Genomic DNA, 18,644 nt, shown 5'->3' with positions numbered 1-18,644 from the left:
TCATCTTACTCGTCTACTCTTCAAGAGAGAGAAAAGTTTATATTCATCTTGTTTATCTACTCTACAAGAGAGAGAATATATTATAATTTTTTCATCCAATTTTTTTTCGTATTGTAGAAATGATTAAGGAATCATGAAGAGGGAGTCTTGCCTTTGTGAAAAAGTAACTCTTGTAAAAGAAAAACTCCTATGAAAGAGAAAGCTCTTATTTAAGAGAAGAAACTCTTGCATAAGAGAGAAAAACTCTTGTGAAAGATGAAGGAACTCTTATAAAAGAGAAGCCTATAAGCTGACACCTGTAAGGAGCTTGTTGAGGCTTAATGAACTACTCATGAGGTGACTTGGAGAGAGGATGTAGGAGTTAAATCGTTACCCGAATCTCTATAAAAATTATATTTGCCACTCTCTCTTTTTTACTCCCTTTAAGTTTCTTGGTATATAAAGTTTTATTTCCTTGTTGGTGAATTATAGTAAATAAAGTTCCATTTATTATTTATCAAAAATTTAGGTAATTGTGTTTATTATATATTTTAACTTGTTAGAAATTAAAATTTGAAAACTTCAATTCATCACTCTCGTGTTTATTGTAGTCACTTGAACCAATAGGGATAGTGGTCATCATTGCACTTATCATTTTTGAATGTCAGAAAGAGCTCAATTTAGCAAGCATATTACTTGTGTTATTACAATAAAGTAACTTGCATACCTAACAATCTATGAGCATTTCAAGCATTACCCATAATTGCATATAGACTTCTATTCACTCTCATTTCACTACTTTTACATGAGTTTTTATTTCTGAGTTCTTATTCTTACTAACGAGTATTAAAGAAAATAAATTAGTAAAAATTATAATAAAGAAGTAATATCTTTTTATGTTTTCTTTTTTGATGAGTAATATCATTTCATTTGCATCAATAAGCATTTAAAGAAAACACAATATAAGTGTTTGAGCACTTTTTTTTAAGTAGGTAAGTGTTAGAGCACTTCTTTTGAAAGGAAGCTTGATTTCTCAAATGACACTAGCTCAAACATAAGACATACTGCTGCCTTCTTCCTTATATCATCATTTGCGCCTCCCAATCCCTGCAACTGCTTTACTCCTGTGATTCGTCAAACAATTTCAGCTCGTCTTCTGGCCCTTTTCAGTACTTTTTCAATGTAAATAGTTTCACGTATGGAGGATTTGAACTTGATTGAGTCTGCTAAACCAAATTGAATGCAGTATCATGTGAAACAAGTCATATCTCATTGGTCTTAGGTTCCAAAGAAAATGTCTTTGGACCATCTTCACATTGACTTGCATCCTGAGATATTTTCTCAGTGGTATGGCCAACAAAATCTCCTTCAGTCTTGGAATATCCTTTTCGGTCACAACCACAGAGAACGTACTCCAGTCTAGTACATCACTAAAAGGCAAGACGAAATTATCAGCAATGATCACTGGAACGCACTCATAATATATAGCTTCGACTATCCTAGGGCTATTCACTTCATACCCCATGGGACATATACAATATTTGCTTGATTTCATGTGTTGAATATAAGACATTTGTCTCGACACTCGAAGTGGTAGAAGGCCATAAATTTTCATGTCTTCATCTTTGTCCCTCCAATACTTGAGGAGCCTGGGCCGAACCCTACCATGCATGTTCCCAGCAAAAAATGCCAGGATAGGACGTTGAGATACTTTATTTCCATGACCAATATATTGGAGAGGTCTGCTTGGATTCCTTATGGTAGTTTCAGGAAGAGAAACATCTTTTCCAGGAACAAAAATCCCATCAGATAGGTCTGCATTGCATAAAGCTTTTATGGCATTCCTACGTAGTTCTGGGTGCTCAGTCACAGTGTAAGGACCCTGTACAAATGTAGATATATGAGAACACGTTAACTGGAAAGGAGAAAATAGCACACTGAAGTTAATCAAATAAAAATTTATGAAAAGAAAGGTTAATCATGGATCTTAAACATACATATCAACTTAGATATCTATTATTCATTGACAGAAGACAAAGTTAACATACCCAATCATGGCAAGCAACAAGAAAATGATCTGATCCATGTGTGCGATTCCAAAATGGGTATTTGGCAGCAATCATATTCACATGGTCCCTCAGGAAGATTGACAATGGTCTCAAATCATGCGAGTTAGGCACATAAAGTGCCTGTTGCAGCTGCCGTGCACTGTATGGCATATAAAATAAGTGTGCCTTTTCTGGAATCCTTGTGACAAATTTTTTGTTTCCCTCCATTAACTTCATAAACCACCCTTCAGAAGCATAAATACCCATCAGGTGAGGCACATGAAAAATAGGCCTCGCCCCATCAGGATAGATGTAAACTTTAAGTATTAGTTCCATCAATTCATAACTCCTGACACAATAGAACAACACCATTGTTTTCAACATCTTATATATGTAAAACAAAACAACCGAGAGTATGGAACCAATGTCTTGTCATATCAAACTTGGAGAAACTAGAATTTAAAGAACCATATAATATGGAGTTAATGGAATAAAGGTATAGCGGTAGAACAACATTAAATCTAACACTAATTGATATGTTCTGCAACAATAAAATAACAAGACAATCAAGAATAAAATAATAATATCATAAGATAATACAAGATTCAGTTTGTGTGATTTACTGTGAGAGATCAAACCTACAGTAAGCAGAAAGAAAAATTTGAAATTAGAAATATTTTTCACTCACAAGCAACCCCAATCCCATGCAAAACCTTGCAAAAGATACTGGAGTAAACTTGTTTCTAAATTGAAATCAATATATTACGGCTATAAAATGCCTAAAGTATAGTATCATGTCAATCTTTTTTTGCTTCACCATTTAACAACTAGCAAGACTTTTGCTCATGGTTTAGTCAAGGAACACATAATAACACTATTAAAGCAAAAGAAATAATTTATAGCTCAAAAAATTAACTTAAACTATACAGTTTTTCAACAAGGGAATACAAAGCGATGCACTTATTTATGTTGATTGTCACATGCTTGCATTTTTGTGGCAGTTATTACAGAAAGTTGCAGAAAGGTATAATGATTATGTAATAAGAAGAGAAATGATGTACAATACAGAGTTTTTATTGATTTTGTATGAGTAAAGAAGACACACCACTCACCAGAGTAATTTGCTCATAGTTGTCTGAATCATTGACACACATATGTACATATACACATGCTTTATGCATCACCAATGTAGATGTTAAATTATTACTAAAGCAAAATTCATTTGATACATAATTTTCTTTTTCCATATAGATTTTGGCATAGAAAAATATATGCAAGAGGACTACTCTTTGTACCATTAACACCGAACAGCTAAGGCAAAGTCTACTCTCAACTACCCATGTATGCTTAGCCAAGAGTAGGGTCACACAATGATCAATTAAGTTCTCATTTTTTCATGATGATGGCCTCTGTAATCTAATTAGCAACTAGGATGGACATGTGATGAGTAGGATGGATGTACTTGTGTTGCATTTTGACATGTTTTGAAGCATAAATAAATCTCTTGATACTGTTCAAGCTTACCAGAACATTTTGTTATCATCCAAACTAGACATGTCCTAAACTTCACTTGTAATGTCCGGAAAATTGGAAAATTTTGTTATTTTATTATTAATTATTTTTATTAAGTTTAAAAAAAAACAAAAGAAAAAAAAAGAGAGCGCCACGTCAGCAGCCACGTCAGCAGACCCAGTCAGCAGTCCTGGCCAACCAGGACCTGCCACGTGGCAAGACCACGTCGACCGGGGACGGGCCACGTTGGCGATCCGTGTACGCACAATCGGACGACCTAGATTAAGCGTGCGCACGGACGACCCAGATGCAATCGCATGGACGGCCCAGATTCAATCAAAAACGGACGGTCCAGATTAAATCAAAATGGACGGCTGAGATCAAAAGGCAAAAGGGTATAAATAGAACCCTCACACCTGACCACAAAAACCCTAGCCGCCTGCCCTCGCCGGAGAAGACAAACCAGACGCCGGAGAAGCCGGCTGCCGCCACCCGCCGCCGCACCGGGGAGATTTCCGACCGCCGATCGAGGTAAATTTCATACCTCCGACTCGTTTTTCCACGCTGATTTCCCCTGTGGCCAAATCGGAGCCAAAATCCTGACCAAACGGCCGAAAAATATGGCCGAAACCCAGCGGCGCCGCCGCGCCCCTCCTCGATTTTTGCCTCCGATGAGGCCCTTCCCGGCCTCCGTTTGATGCAATTTTTACATCACCGTGATCATCATTCTTTTCTCTACAGGTTGATCGGAGCCGAATCACCAAAACACGAACCTCACCGGAGAGCCGCCGCACCCGAGAGCACCGCCGCCGGTAAGCTTCGGTTTTCCGTAATTTTTTGGCCCCCCCGAGGGCCTTAGGGTTGTTTTATCGCAGGGACCGATGCAAGTGTGGCGGAAACGGCCGAAAACGGCCAACCCGAGGCGGATCGCCGTCGCCGGAGCACGGCGGAGCCACCGTGCCGGAATTGCGATATTGGCCAAAAAGGGGCCCTGGGCCTAATTTGGGATTTTTTGGAACACGTGCAGGTACCAGTAGTGCGTTTCAGTTCCTTAGGAAAAATTCAGAGAAAATTAGGAACAGCCTGTACGCGCACTGTGAAGCCGTGTTCGGACCCCGAAACGAGTAAGGACCCCTCACCCTATTTCCTATCACGGTATTAAAGTTCAATAATGATAAAACGGTAATTCTTGAATCAACGAATGTGTGAAATTGCTTGAGGTCGCTAATGGAGCCCGAGTCTAGTGTGTTTGTCGGTTAACTGTTATTTGGCATATTTTACAGTTTTAAATGCAGTATGAGGTCTGATGTTTTCATTTCATTGTTTCGTGTGCATATTTTACTGTTTTATTGATTATGGGTTGAATGACTGAGAAACCAATGCTGTATGTTGTCTTGTTTGGCATAAATTACTGTTTTGCTTGTTTGTATGTGAATTGATGATACTGACTGAGGAAAAGGAAAATGAAAGATTATGTAGATTGATAATTGTATAATGTGGTCAGCCTGACTAGATATACTGGGAGATGGTGGACGGACCGGGTCCGTAGGAAACCCTACCGGGATTGTGGTCTCTCATACCGGACGGGGTATGGGGACCTTATGTGTTTTGGCGCCCATACCGGACGGGGTATGGGGACGGCCCGTTTCACCCTCATACCGGACGGGGTATTGAGGTTTATAGTTTTAGCGCCTATACCGGACGGGGTATGGGGACGGCCCTGGAATCTGATTACAAGTGTTAAGGGTTAACGGGTAGCGGGACCCCTATGGATCCCCATGGATACTAGTAGGCTGGTAAATGAGGAAAATATGTTGTGTAATGATTGAATTACAAAAGGCGTGATAAGTATTATGTTATACAGTTTATATGATTTCATGATAATGATAATATTATTGCTTTTGTATATTGTTTTATGAATTTCACCGAGGTAAGTGGATGGTAAAGGTTTTATTATTAATAAAAGGATTTGTTGCAAATCATGCTCCATTGGTCTTTTTGTGTTTTCTACCCACCTTTACCTACGTGACGGTGAGATATCGTGATGTCTTTACTGGGCTAGTGTAGCTCATCCCTTATTTAATCATTTCAGATTAGGAAGACATTGTTCCCGAGCCCGTCCCGCAGGAAGACGACAAAAGGGACGCTTAAAGACTCCATAGTCATATTCAAAGCTTTTACTTTCGAGTCTCTCTTTTAGTTAGTTTGATCTTTTATATTTTGAGCACGTTTTTGGTTTTAGTGTAAGGAATGTTAATCGAAATTTTGACTTCGCTTCCGCATTTGACATTTTTAATACACATATTTCATTTAAAATTTCCGGGGCCGTTACATCACTAGGATTTTTTAGAATAAGAAAATTAACTCTTGGAATCAAAAAGATGGATAAAGAAGAGAGAAGCCCTCTAGACTTTCATTAATGAAGTCAAGTATAAGCGTGTATCTAATAGCCAAGAGACCTTGCATATTTATAGGGTTCCTAATGCTCATCCTAAAAGGAAAAGAATAACTAGAAAAAGAAAACTAGAGAGGAAAGAGCTATACTATTAAATACTACTAATTAGGAAAATAAATCAATAACTAAGTAGGAACTACTTAGAAAAAACACATAATAACTAATCAGGAAAAAAAATAAAAGGAAACTTCTATAAGTTACTTGTTTGAATAATTCCCCTCTACTTAGGAAAGAACTAACTCTGGAGCTAATTATGGATTTAAAGGCTCCTCTGGAGGAAAATATTCATAGAGATCTATAACATAGAAGGTCTGGATATTGTCATATTACCGAGAAGATCAACTAGGTAGGACTTCTTGATTTTCGGCAAAACCTTCAATTCTCCATGTACATTTGGTTACAATTTGTCATAAGAGCCAACATCAAATCTCTCTTTTTGCAGATAGACCATGATTTAGTCTCCAACATTGGATACCTTAGGAACCTTTTGTTTGTCTACAACAGCTTTATACCAACCATTTGACTACTCTATTCAATTTTGAACTTCCACCATGGTTAATTAATACTGATCTATCATATTTCTAGCTACTACATGATGTACGTCTGACAGCTCCAATAAATATAGCACCAGTCAAGGGACTCTTGGTATACACACTTCTCAATGGTGATCTTCTAATTGAAAAATGAACAACTATTTTAGGAAAATTCTGCCTGAGCTTGATCCCACTGCTTTAGTTTGTTATTACAAATGCAACAGATTAGATTTTCCAAAGTTTGATAAACTACCTCAGTCTTTCCACCCATTTGAGGATGAACAATATTACTAAATCGAAAATTTTTTACCAAAGGAACAACATAAAGTTTTTCAAAACCATGATAAAGTTTTGGAATCTCTAACAGAAGTCATAGATCTCGCTACTCCATGCAACCTCACGATTTCTTGAAGAAATAACTTTCTGAGATGTATAACCTCACTAGTCCATCGAGATAGAACAAAGCATGCCATTTTCAAAAACTGTCCACAACTACAAAAATAGAATCCACCCTTTCTGTGTCTTAGGGAATCGAAGCACAAAATCCATTAAAATAACTTCCCAAGGATCTACACATAGAGGTAAAGACATGTATAATCCTGTGTTCTGCACTTGTCTTTTAGCGACTTAGGAAGTAGAGCAGCTATATAGAATTGTATCGAATTCTTCATTTAGTTGCAACCACTGGTATCACATGGTTTTATCTTGACCTAGATACCCTCTAAGTCCACCAACATGTATCTATTGAATAACCTTTTCTCGCAAGGATGTTTAAGATATAACGAGTTACCTTTGAATAAAAAACCATCTTGTACAAGATAATCACCTATATAATGTCAGCTACTATACTTATCCCATACCTGTCTAAATCTTCATTGTTCTCATACAGCTCTTTCAAACACTCAATTCACTCCACCTCAGCGCTCATTGTGATAGAGTTGGTTTGCAATACTTGTGTATCTTGAACAAGTGTTTGATGGTATATTGAAACTTCCCTATATAGGCAGGCCAAAAGGCATGCATCCATTTGCTCAAATTCTTTTGAATATTAAAATAGTCTGGTAATTAATGATCAATGAAAATCACAAACTGACATCAGATAGGCTATCTCACCTAAGTCTTAAGGGCTCAGATCACAGCATTCAACTCTTGTTTGTAAATCAACCACTTCTGGCGTTCTTTGCTTAACTTCTCATGAAAAAATGCTATCAGTTAACCCTCTGAGAGCAACCTGTTCCTACTTCACTAATATCATATTTTAATTCCTTTTGTTTTTTCAAAATTTGGTAGAGCTAAGACGTGCATAGTATTTAATTTCTTCTTAGTGTTTCTAAAGCTTTCAGCCATTGATATGGACCATTGAAACTTTCATTTCTTTAAACAATCAGTAATAGGGGCAACAATACTGCTAAAATTGGCCATGTATCTACAATAAAAAGTGACAAGACCATGACAGTTACAAGTTCAATAGTAGTTGTTGGAATAGGCCAATTCTGGATAGTATGTATTTTCTATCCTCAACATGTATTTCTTCAGCACCTATTGCTTAACCAGAAAGATTAGTTGATTTTTCATAAAGCTGAACTTTTTCAGGTTGACATAAACTCATTCTTTTATAACACTGTTAATACATTGTGCAGATATTGCATCTTTGTAAATATGGTTACAAATCAACAATTCATCAAAGTAAACCACAATAGATCTACAAATAAAACCCGATTTATTAAAGGCATAAAAGTTCTTAAGGGCGTTCCTTTGTCTTGAATATCATTTTCTGTACTATCCACTTCTTAAATCAATATTAGAATGTGATTCATTAATGGATCAGCTACCAACATGCACACGCCAGTTCCCATCTTTCTTTGGCACTAGCAAAACAGGTACTGCGTATGGGCTATTGCTATATCAAACATGTCCCCTCAAGTAATGTTTCTATCTTATGCTTCAAATCTCTTCTTCCTTATGACTCATGTAATAATAGGGCAAATTAGGTCATCGAGATCTAGGAATCAAGTGTATCTAATGCTGAATGTTGCACAGAGGTCATAGGTGGCTTGGTTCATTAGCTACAATTTTAAATCATTAAATAGAGATTGTACTTGTCTAGGAATCTCATGCTCATGATCTTCTTTCCTGTTTACAACAAAGCAAAAATTTCTTTGACTTCTTAGCCATCTCTAATAAACTCGCATTCATATGCAGCCACGACAAAAAAGTTGGTCCTACCACTTTAAGTATTTTGGGTGAGCTTCATCATGCAAATAGAACCAATACATATTTTCCACACCCTTATGAGTGGTAATGCATCAAATTTTCATTGTCGACCCAAGAACACATGGCAAATTGTCAAGCACATCACATGTAATTTTGTCCTCATAAATCTATCATATGCTTGGTTCAAGGATATTACTACTAAGGAGGTATATAGAGAAGGTTGAGGAAATAGGGAGTAGGATGTGAACGTGATAAGAAACCTTGACAGCTGGGAGGTTGATGAATATCAGGCGCTGCTACAATCACTTTCACTGGTCAATCTTGACGGCAATAATGATCAACCGGTATGGAAACTCTTAAAAAGGGAGAGTTCACACTTAAGTCCTACTATAACCACTTGGTAGAAAATGAAGGTACAAGTGAAGCCAGGTTTCCATTTAAGCATATATGGAAGGTTCATGATCCTCCAAGAATTGTTTTTTTGTTTTTTTGTTTTTGCATGGGAAGCGAGAAGAGAGTGTATATTGATAATTGATAAACTAATGACAAAAGAGAAAAACTTTGGTAAATGGTTGTTACCTTTGTAAGAGAGAAGCAGAATAATGTAATGATATTCTATTATGGTGTCTTCCTATATATAAGTTATGGATTACAGGGGATTAGCTGGGTTTTTGCTGACTCAGTAAGGGATGAGATTTGGACATGAGAGGGAATTTGTAAGGGGAGAAAAATTGTGGGTCTCATTCCACTTACTTTTTTCTTTGGTGATTTGAAAAGAGAGAAATAATGAGTTTTTGAAAGGGTGGAAAAGGTGTTCTCTAAGATTAGGGACAGATGGTTATAACACCTGGGTTCTGTGTTTTTTGGGTATCCTATTCATACCATTGAGGATTTGGGAGTGTTGTAGATATGCTTACTGATTTATAAATAATTTTGTATATGGGTAGTACCTTCTTGATGCTTATATTTAACACTATTCTTTTTATTAAAAGAAAATCATCATACGGAGACATGCATGCGAAAAATTTTTGTTATCTAATGCTAGGCCCTTTTTGATCAATCCAACAGTGTGTAGTGCAAGATGAGATTCTGTTAATAACTATAGATAATCTGTCAATGCTTTAGATACTTGCAACATAAACTACAAATTTGTAACCTATTGATTAATCTTGCACCCAACTTAAAAAATTTGCAATGTTTGGCAAAGTCTTCCCTTTTAGGTGAAGAAGAATTCTTTGAAAAGGAAATCCAATTGGTTCGCCTTCTTCACAATCCAAATTTTCATTTTGTATTTTGAGCCTTGAATTTACCATGCAACCTGTTGGTCAACAGTTTCTCTCCATGTCTGTAATCTTAAAATTTTTAAGTGTATTAAGCTATTGTTCGCTTCCTCTACATGAAGTTATGGAATAATTTTTCATGATCAGAGGGAAAAAAGTTTTCCGATTAACATCTGTTATCTCTTACAGGAAGTTCCCATGTAAAATTATGCTGTTGGTTTTTCCATCAAGCTTAAATAGTTCCTCTTAGTTTGTAAGACACAATTGGTACTTTCTGGTCTTCAAAAATTTCTATCATGTTGAAAAATTGTTCAACTTCCCACAACCAAGGAAACCTTCAATGTCTTGGCTCCCAGTGTAAGAAGGAATCTCTGTCTTGATTTGATATGTCTATTCCCCTGAGTGGAATTACATCTCCTTTGTGGTAACCCCTAGGTTTTCCTACATAAATATTATCCCAAGCTTGTGGTTGTTGGTTGCTCCTAGGTTCTTCTATAATCATCATGAGATATTGAGCATGACTTTTGCCTACGTTGTCCATGTTCAACTTGCCTTCGATCACATTTTTTATTGGTGCCAACTCTTATTAGTGTGGAAAAATAGAATGTGATGTTTATTATTGAATAACTTACCTCTATAGGTGTAAGAAAATAAAGTTCTAAAATTAATTACATAGATATATTTTTACTAAGATACCCTTCTACCAAGACATAACAAATATACACTTTGCAATGCTCTCCCTCAAGCTAGTCAATATGCATTGTCTATTCCTAGTTTGGTAATGATTGTTTGAAATGTAAGGTTGCTTAAGCATTCGGTATGCATATATGCAAGTTAAGAGTTGGAGGGCATGTAGAGTTTGCAAATTTATTGTCATCTTAAAGTCTCATCGAATCATCCCACTTAATCTTCAAATCTTCCAAGATAATTTTTAACCATAACAGCTTGCATATCTCTTGTACTATTACTAAATTATGATTCTGTCCTTGATTTTGCCATCACATTTTGTTTCTTATTTCTCCATGCAACGAGATTTCCTCCAAGAAAAGTACAGTACCGCATGATAGATCTTTTATCCATTACTGACCCAGCATAGTCAGCATTAGTACAAGCTTCCAGTATCAGTCCTGTATTAGTTTTGAACAGTATGCCTTTTTCGGGGTTTCTTTCGAATAGTGCAATACTCTATATGCTTCCTGTAGGTATATTTCTTTGGGATGGTGCATGAACTAGCTTATTAAACTTACTGTAAAAACAATGTCCAACCTTGTACATGAAAGATAAAAAAGTTTCCCAATTAATCTCTTATACATCTCCCTATTGACAACCATATCTTCTTCTGCCAAGTAGCTTGTGGTTGGAGTCTACTGGCTTCCTTGGAAACTTGCATGCTAGCTTACATGTATTTCTCAAAAGATCACTAAAGTATTTTTGTTGAGAGATGAAGATTCCTTAATCCGAGTGAGCTGTCTCAATTCCTATGAAGTATTTGTCTTCTTAATTCTTTTATCTAAAATTCCTTTTTCAGATATTGCTTGGGTGCTAATTTCTCATTCTCATTATTTCATGTCACAGTGATGTACACAAATAGAGCTGTGACTAATCTTGAATCTAACTTCTTAATAAAAAGTGCATAGTCTGCTTGACTTTGTCTGTATCTCATAGCTAACATTACTTTTGCAAATCTTCCAGGCTTTATGTAATTGCTTCAATCCACACAATCTTTTTAAGTTTGTATACCATATTGGTTCCTACTTATGTCAGTGAACCCCATAGGATTCTCCATGTATATATATATATATATATACTTTTTTTCTAGAAGTGTTTATATAAGAAGACATTTTTCACATCAAATTTTGAAGTTGTCAGTCACACGTAGAATGTGTTCCTATTTGGCAACAGGTGTAAAATTTTTTTGATAGTCTATACCAGGTCTGCGTGTACCTCTTGGTCACTAATCGGGCTTTATATCTTCCTATAGTACTATCAATTATGTACTCTATATGAACACTCATTTTATCCCATTGGCCTTTTTCCTTGGGGTAGATCACCGTCTCTTATATTTAGTTCTTTTCTAATGCCTGCATTTCTATATTCATAGATTTTTCATTTTTCACAAGATAATGTTTTAGATAATACAGTAAAAATAGACACAGTATTTCAACTCGTAAGAAAGCTTCTGTGAGATGAACATTTTTCAAAAATACAAATTTTAAAAGTGGTTATAGTGGATGTTTAGTACATTTTGTAGTTCCTTCAATAGTTTCTTTACAAATTGCAATGAGCACATCAATATTATATCAGAAATTATCAAAAGTTACGTCACTTTTCCAGAACTCAAGTCCGCTACTTAGACCTGCTTTGATTCAGAATCTAGTTTCTTTTTCAAGTACACATGATAAACCTTGGTTTATATAAGGTTAATGATGCTCGGTCGTTTTCTTGGTTCAGTTTTTTTTTTTTTTTTTTTTGGTTTTGCACTGATTCTAGCTCTGGCTGATTTTTTGGATTTTGAGGTCATTGAGGAGATATAGTTACTTGTGATGGTGACAATAAGGGTAGTCAAGAAGAAGCAGGTCTTTGTGTTATCTTTTACTACAGTCTCCCTCTCGAATATAAAGAGACCAGAATAGGACTAAATTCAATAAATGCAACATCTGCATAAATATAGAACTTTTTAGTTGAGGGATAGTAACACTTGTAACATTTTCAGTTAAAGAGTATCCCACAAAAACACATTTAAGAGCTCTTGGATCCAGTTTCCTTCTATGACGTTGATGTAGGTGATACTGACTTCTGGGAAGATCTTGGAAAGGATTCCTGTGGATCTTTTTAAGTCCAGAACCCTTGATAGTATTCCGTTAACAAGGTAAGTGGCTGTAAGAACAGCTTCCCCCAAGTATTGTTTAAGGAATGTTTGAGTTACAACAAGTAAATGGATACTTTTCTTTTCTGCTACGCCTTCCAGGTTAACGTACAAGAGTGTTTGATTAAAAAAAATCTTTGACATTATCAGTTCTATACTTTTTAATGCAAATTCTAAATTGGGTTTGAACATATTATGAAAGTTTGGAAGGACATGATTCACATCGTATTTGGATTTAGAAAAAAAATATCAAGGTGACATTGTACAATCATCAATGAAAAAGACAAACTAGCTAACCCTTGCAATATTAGAAATGTTAGATGGTCCCCAATTATCACTATGAATTAAAGCAAAATGAGTTAATCTTAAAACTTCTTGCAATATTGATAGGAAAGATTACTCATCTATATTTATCAAGTTCACATATATCGCAATGCAAATTATCACTATTTAACCCTTTGGACAAAGAGGAAATGTAACCTTAAGAACCGAAAAAGAAGGGTGTCCGAAATCTTCAGTGATAAAGCTAATTTTTGTTAGTACTGGAGTTAAGTTGTTCAGATAGAAGAGAAATAAGTAACTCAGGTTCCTCTAAGAAATATGATTCGTCCTTTACTTTAGTACGGCCAGTAATTATTCCTAAGTTCTGGTCTTGAAATATACAGTGAAAGGAAAAAAAGTTACCATAAAATTCATATAATAAGATAACTTAATAAAACACAAGATTAGTAGATAACTTTGGAACATGAAATATGTTCCTAAGAATAAATGAGGGACTAATCTCGACATCTCTAACCTTTGGTGTAGTGGTTAGTAAACCATATAAATTAGCTATTTTCCGGTTACTAGGACAAGGAATATATATGCTAAAGTTATGTGAGGAATGTACTATATGATCTATGACTCCTAAATAAATAATTCAAGAATTTATAAAGGATTTATTTGAGGCATTTATACTATAAGAAAGAAGGAATTTGCCTAAATGCGCCAGTGAATTGTTACCTGTGAGTTTTCTAGAGTTACAAGGAGATTATTTAGCCTCTTAGTCTCTTCCAGAGTGAATTTTCCTGTGGACTTTGAAGTCACCTTGGACATGATAGCAAATAGCTCAGGTGCAATGTAGTCCAGGAAACCAGCATGGAAACAAAATAAAGCAACAAACCGGAACAAACTGTGTTGCAAATGCTGGTTGCCGCTGCTTTATGCGACTTAGTGGCAGCTATGAAGGCCAGTTGCGGCTATGAAGACCAGTCAGGAAGTGGCCACAGGGTGCCGGCAATGCAAGGCACACTGCAGGATAGGATGCAACCAGATATAGGATGTGCAGCAGAGGCTGGAAAACAGAGTAGTTGCAATTGAAAATTGGAGCAGAAAAAATAGAGCAGGAAAGGCCTGAAACAGAGCAGAACTGCATGCAAAAACAGAGTGCTAAAAAAAGAGCAAAACTGCATGAAAATATAGCAGAACAAGTGCCAAAAAGGAGCAGAGTTGTACCTGGAAACAGACCAGATTAAAACGCTGAACAGAGTAGATCTGTGCAAAAACAAAGCAGAATATAGGACGGAAAACAAAGCAAAGCCGCGATGGCTGTTTGCAGCAGGATTACAGCTGGGCAGTGACCAGATGTAGGACCAGCAATGAAGGCCAGTTTTGGGAGGAGTTTTGGCTGTGGAGGTCAATTGTAGGTTTAGAGTTTCTCCGGTAATTAAGACCGTATTGAGTTTGAAAATTAAAGAGAATTTTCTTTTCTCTTTATAGTTTTGATACCATGTGGAAGAATAGAATGTAATATTTATTATTGAATAATTTAGCCTTGCAATACACAACCTTAGGTGTAAGAAAAAGAAATCTTAAAATACAAAGACATATTTTTACTTATATCCTCCAACAAAATCATTGCAAATGTACCCTTTCCAAAAGTTAACAGTATTGGTCTATAGCAGTATAGTTTATTAACATACTCTACTAGTCTGTACCGGTTGTACAGTATTATATTTACTACTTTGGTCCATATTCCTTCTAAGTTTGCTAGTAATATCTTGGTTGCCTGATCTTGCACTTATATTCGTTCCAACAGTGTCTCATTCCTATGATTATCTTTTGAGGAGATGATTTTCTTTGCTTTCAGCCCTTAGAATACCAGAACGGACCCTGTTACCCTGTTACCAAGCTAACTTAGCAAAAGCATAAATTAAACTTGCTTAATATGGTTCAAGCCTATAAGGGTATTTCTCTATCGTCCAAAGCTAGATGTATGACCTAAAATCCACAAGATTCCTTGAATTCACAAAGAAGAGTAAGGAATTAGACAGGAGTTCCATGAACTTTTCGAGGAAATAAAGGTGTATGTCTTACGACTTAAAGACACAACATATTCAGTGTTCCTAATTCCCATCCTAAAAGGAAAAGCATTATTTAAAAAATAAAAAGGGAAACTAGAGGAAAAAGGAAACTATACTTGTTAAGTATTACTGCTAATTAGAAGAATAAATCATTAGCAAAATAGGAACCAATTACAAAAAACACATAATAATTAAATAGAGAAATTAAAAAAAAAAAAATTGGTTTGTTATGTACATGAAAATACTTTTTGAATTTCATTTTTTAACTTAAATATTTCTTATTGATAAAAATATATGAATTAATTAACAACAAAGAAATGAGTTTGAAAATTTTAAAATGCCTTTATAGTGTTCTTTTAGAAAACTACTTTAATCGTGTTCAATTGTTTTATGAATACACACATCTTATATGGTTTCATGAATGATATCAACTGTCAACTGTCAACTGTGGATGAGCATCATGAGCCAAAGCATGAAGAGAAGTACCTTTTGAAAATAGAAAAATTCTGAAACAAAGGCACGTGCAAATACGAATCATTGGTAACAACTGGAGCATGCTCAATCTCCTTTTTTGCATAAGCAAGAGCATCATCAGGTGGAAAAGACCAAATGTATTTCTGGTTATAGGTGACACAATGTTAAGAATGTCAATAGCTTCTTACTTTATGGGAAAACAAAAAATACAATGTTACAGTAATGTTGAGTTTACAAACCAAATTGTGAACACTTCATTTTTTACTTGTCAGATGTTAACATTTAGTTGATGTAAGTTTCTCAAAGTTATAATCAAAATGTTAGTTGGTAGTTCGAGCTTATATGATATTAGTTGCTAGTTCGAGCTTATGATAATAACAGCAATAACAACATACATATTATCAATTTGATTACTTTACCTCAAAACGAGTTGGTAGATGTGAAGGAGGAGAAGGGGGTTCTATGACCTTCAAGTCATTGTTTATCTTTCTTTTCTTCCTTCTTCTCCTAGGCACAGAACTTTTAAGTTCAGAAACTCTGCCTCTTTCTTCCTTGACTGGCATAGCTTGTGTCAATCCAGTAGATGAATTAATTGGTGAAACATGAGTGGGAGTAGTTTGCATTACTTGAAATTCTCCAAGCCTGGCCTCAGTGACAATCTTAGTCGTGTGTAAAGAACCATTCAAGAAAGAATGAGATGATAGCATCAATGTTTCAGATGGAGATATGAACAATGTGTTCAATGGATAAGAAGGAAGTGAAGGGGTTTGAAGCATAACACCAGCTGTTGTCAAGATAGCCCCAGCAAGGAACAAGTTTCTCCAATTAATTTTGCACCTTCGGCAACACCACAACTCTTCTTTCATCAGGAGAACCTCAACCAAGTGCTGCAATGAATACTTCATGGCTTAGTAACCAGCTGGATGATTTCAACCTCACCGATCAAGTAAACATTTACATGAAAAAAGAAAGGGCTGTAAAGATCATATGAATATTGTGTTGATCACCTTCATGTAGCTTGTTTGGTTCTCTTGAATAACACATGAAGAATTTATAATCAGAATTGTTTATCTTATTTGATTAGAGCGTATTTTACATCCCACTACAAAATTAATTATATCGTGTTATAGCACAAAATTATTAGATCCAATCAAACATGTTGATATAGTTCATATTATTGTTAATTGACAAAACTAAATTGTCTATGATAGCCCAAAAATCCTGAGGAAAACATTGCTAACAAGAATCAACATCCATTAATAAGATCAGACAAATTAGTTGTTAGTATCAGCAATAAATGAGATTAGAAAGTAGGATCAAAGGAGCAAATGTTGTGAGGTAAATAGAGTACATAGTGCAGGACTGCAATTAGGTTGATTTTAGGAGTACTTGTTTTCATCCTCTGCTTCTCTTCTAAGTTCAAGCTTAATTTTGAGATTGCAATCCGTGCCTCGTGTGAAGAGTATTTTGACTCCTTTCATCTTGATCTTAGTTTACTTCACTGTTACTGTCAGTTTTTCAGATTCAAGGATACTAAGATGTGATAGGATATATTTGGAACAAGTTCAAAATTTATGTGAAATAAATTTATAAATCTACACTAAGGTTAACTAAAAGATATCTACCTTCTCTATTGCTGTTGTCATTAATTCAGAGTGAAGTTAGCAGGCATAACAATGTATCATACCCCATTGCTCATTTCGGTTGAGAAATTCATCACACTCAATGAATTTGTCAATGTTCTCCACGGGATTTCAATATATGCGTGAGAATTTTAAGGCAACCATTTGTAATGGAATTTGAACTGAGCACTTTCAATTTCCTAACGTCTTAGGTTAGAAGTTGTCTGATGTTAAACTGTTAACCCATGAGCTGGACTTTATATGAACTTCCCGCCATGGAAGCATGAAGCATGCATCAGTAAATATTTGCATGTGTGTGTGTATGTGTGTATTTCAACTAATTAATGCCATGAACAGAAGATCATCATCTTACAGCCGAATCAGAGAGACAAAGATTGAAATTTGTGTCTGAATCTCAGTAATTAATGCAACTGTGTAAGGCATTTAACTCTAGGGATAAAACAGAAAGAAATTGAAAATAAATAAGAAGATTAAAATACCTTAATTCTTAGATAAAGAGAGGATTGAAGGGATGAATCTGGGATAGGTAGAGAGGAGAAGCCAAGTGAAAATGAACGATCAAGAATTGTAAGAAAAATGGAAGAGAGATGCTGTTTAAGGGAGGAAGAGAAAAAACGAAGCGAAACAGAAGGAAACGGGTCTTATGACTTGTGTTAACTGCCACTGCTTTGAATTATTATTTTTTAATAGACTTCAAATATATTATTGAGTGACAATAAATTATAGTTTTTTTATTATGGAAGAATATTATTTACAAAACAAGAGTACTTCCTTAATTTAATATAAAATTTTAATTGGATGTTATATTTAGGACTAAATATTATTTTAATATTTTTTATTTAATTTAATCTTCATAAATTTTTTTTTAATCTCTTATTGTTTGTTTTTATTTTCAAAAATTTTGTATTAGTTTATATCTACTAATATAATTTTCACTTGTGATAGATTTGACACTTGATATTATTTGATTGAATATTTTTTATTTAAAGCACTAAATAACATCTAATTTTTAAAAAATAATTATAATATTTTAATAAAAAAAATTTAAATGTAGAAATTAAAAAAATACAAAAATAACAATAATCGGTGACACCTATTTTCTCATACTCTCTCCTTCTTCCTCTTCCACAATGGCTAATTTTTCTTAAAAGTATCCATTCTTTAGTCTCCTCCCTCTTCTTCCTCTTCCTCCCCTTCCCTTTTTCTACTCACACAGAGGCCAATAACCTTTTCCTTGGTCCCATGGCATTATATTTAAGAAATTAATTAACTAATTGATGTGGTTTTATCAATTATTT

The 18,644-nt window shown here is 35.1% G+C and overlaps 1 protein-coding gene across 1 annotated transcript; it reads right to left on the bottom strand.

Moving 5' to 3' along the window:
- Positions 1 to 825: 825 nt before the first annotated feature.
- On the bottom strand, positions 826 to 18,018 carry LOC110811472 (Exostosin family protein). The gene is made up of 5 exons (XM_022037989.2): positions 17,826 to 18,018; positions 16,123 to 16,590; positions 15,716 to 15,846; positions 2,028 to 2,376; positions 826 to 1,861 (listed from the first exon to the last, which is right to left on the bottom strand). The coding sequence occupies exons 2-5, from the start codon at positions 16,567 to 16,569 to the stop codon at positions 1,172 to 1,174; spliced, it is 1,617 nt and encodes a 538-aa protein (XP_021893681.1). The 5' UTR covers positions 16,570 to 16,590; positions 17,826 to 18,018; the 3' UTR covers positions 826 to 1,171.
- Between the last annotated feature and the right edge of the window lie 626 nt (positions 18,019 to 18,644).

This window comes from Carica papaya, chromosome 4 (genome assembly GCF_054855325.1).
Source record: "Carica papaya isolate Zhongbai chromosome 4, ASM5485532v1, whole genome shotgun sequence".
NCBI lineage: Eukaryota > Viridiplantae > Streptophyta > Magnoliopsida > Brassicales > Caricaceae > Carica > Carica papaya.
This window is presented reverse-complemented; position numbering and strand designations above follow the sequence as displayed.

What these genes read in the sequence shown, in the direction of transcription:
- LOC110811472 (XM_022037989.2), bottom strand. Translation starts at nt 16,569, where the DNA reads ATGAAAGAAGAGTTGTGGTGTTGCCGAAGGTGCAAAATTAATTGGAGA. An exon ending in AATTTTTCTATTTTCAAAAG is followed by an intron (nt 2,377 to 15,715) that starts GTACTTCTCTTC and finishes CTATTGTGTCAG; the next exon opens with GAGTTATGAATTGATGGAAC. An exon ending in TTGTTGCTTGCCATGATTGG is followed by an intron (nt 1,862 to 2,027) that starts GTATGTTAACTT and finishes ACATTTGTACAG; the next exon opens with GGTCCTTACACTGTGACTGA.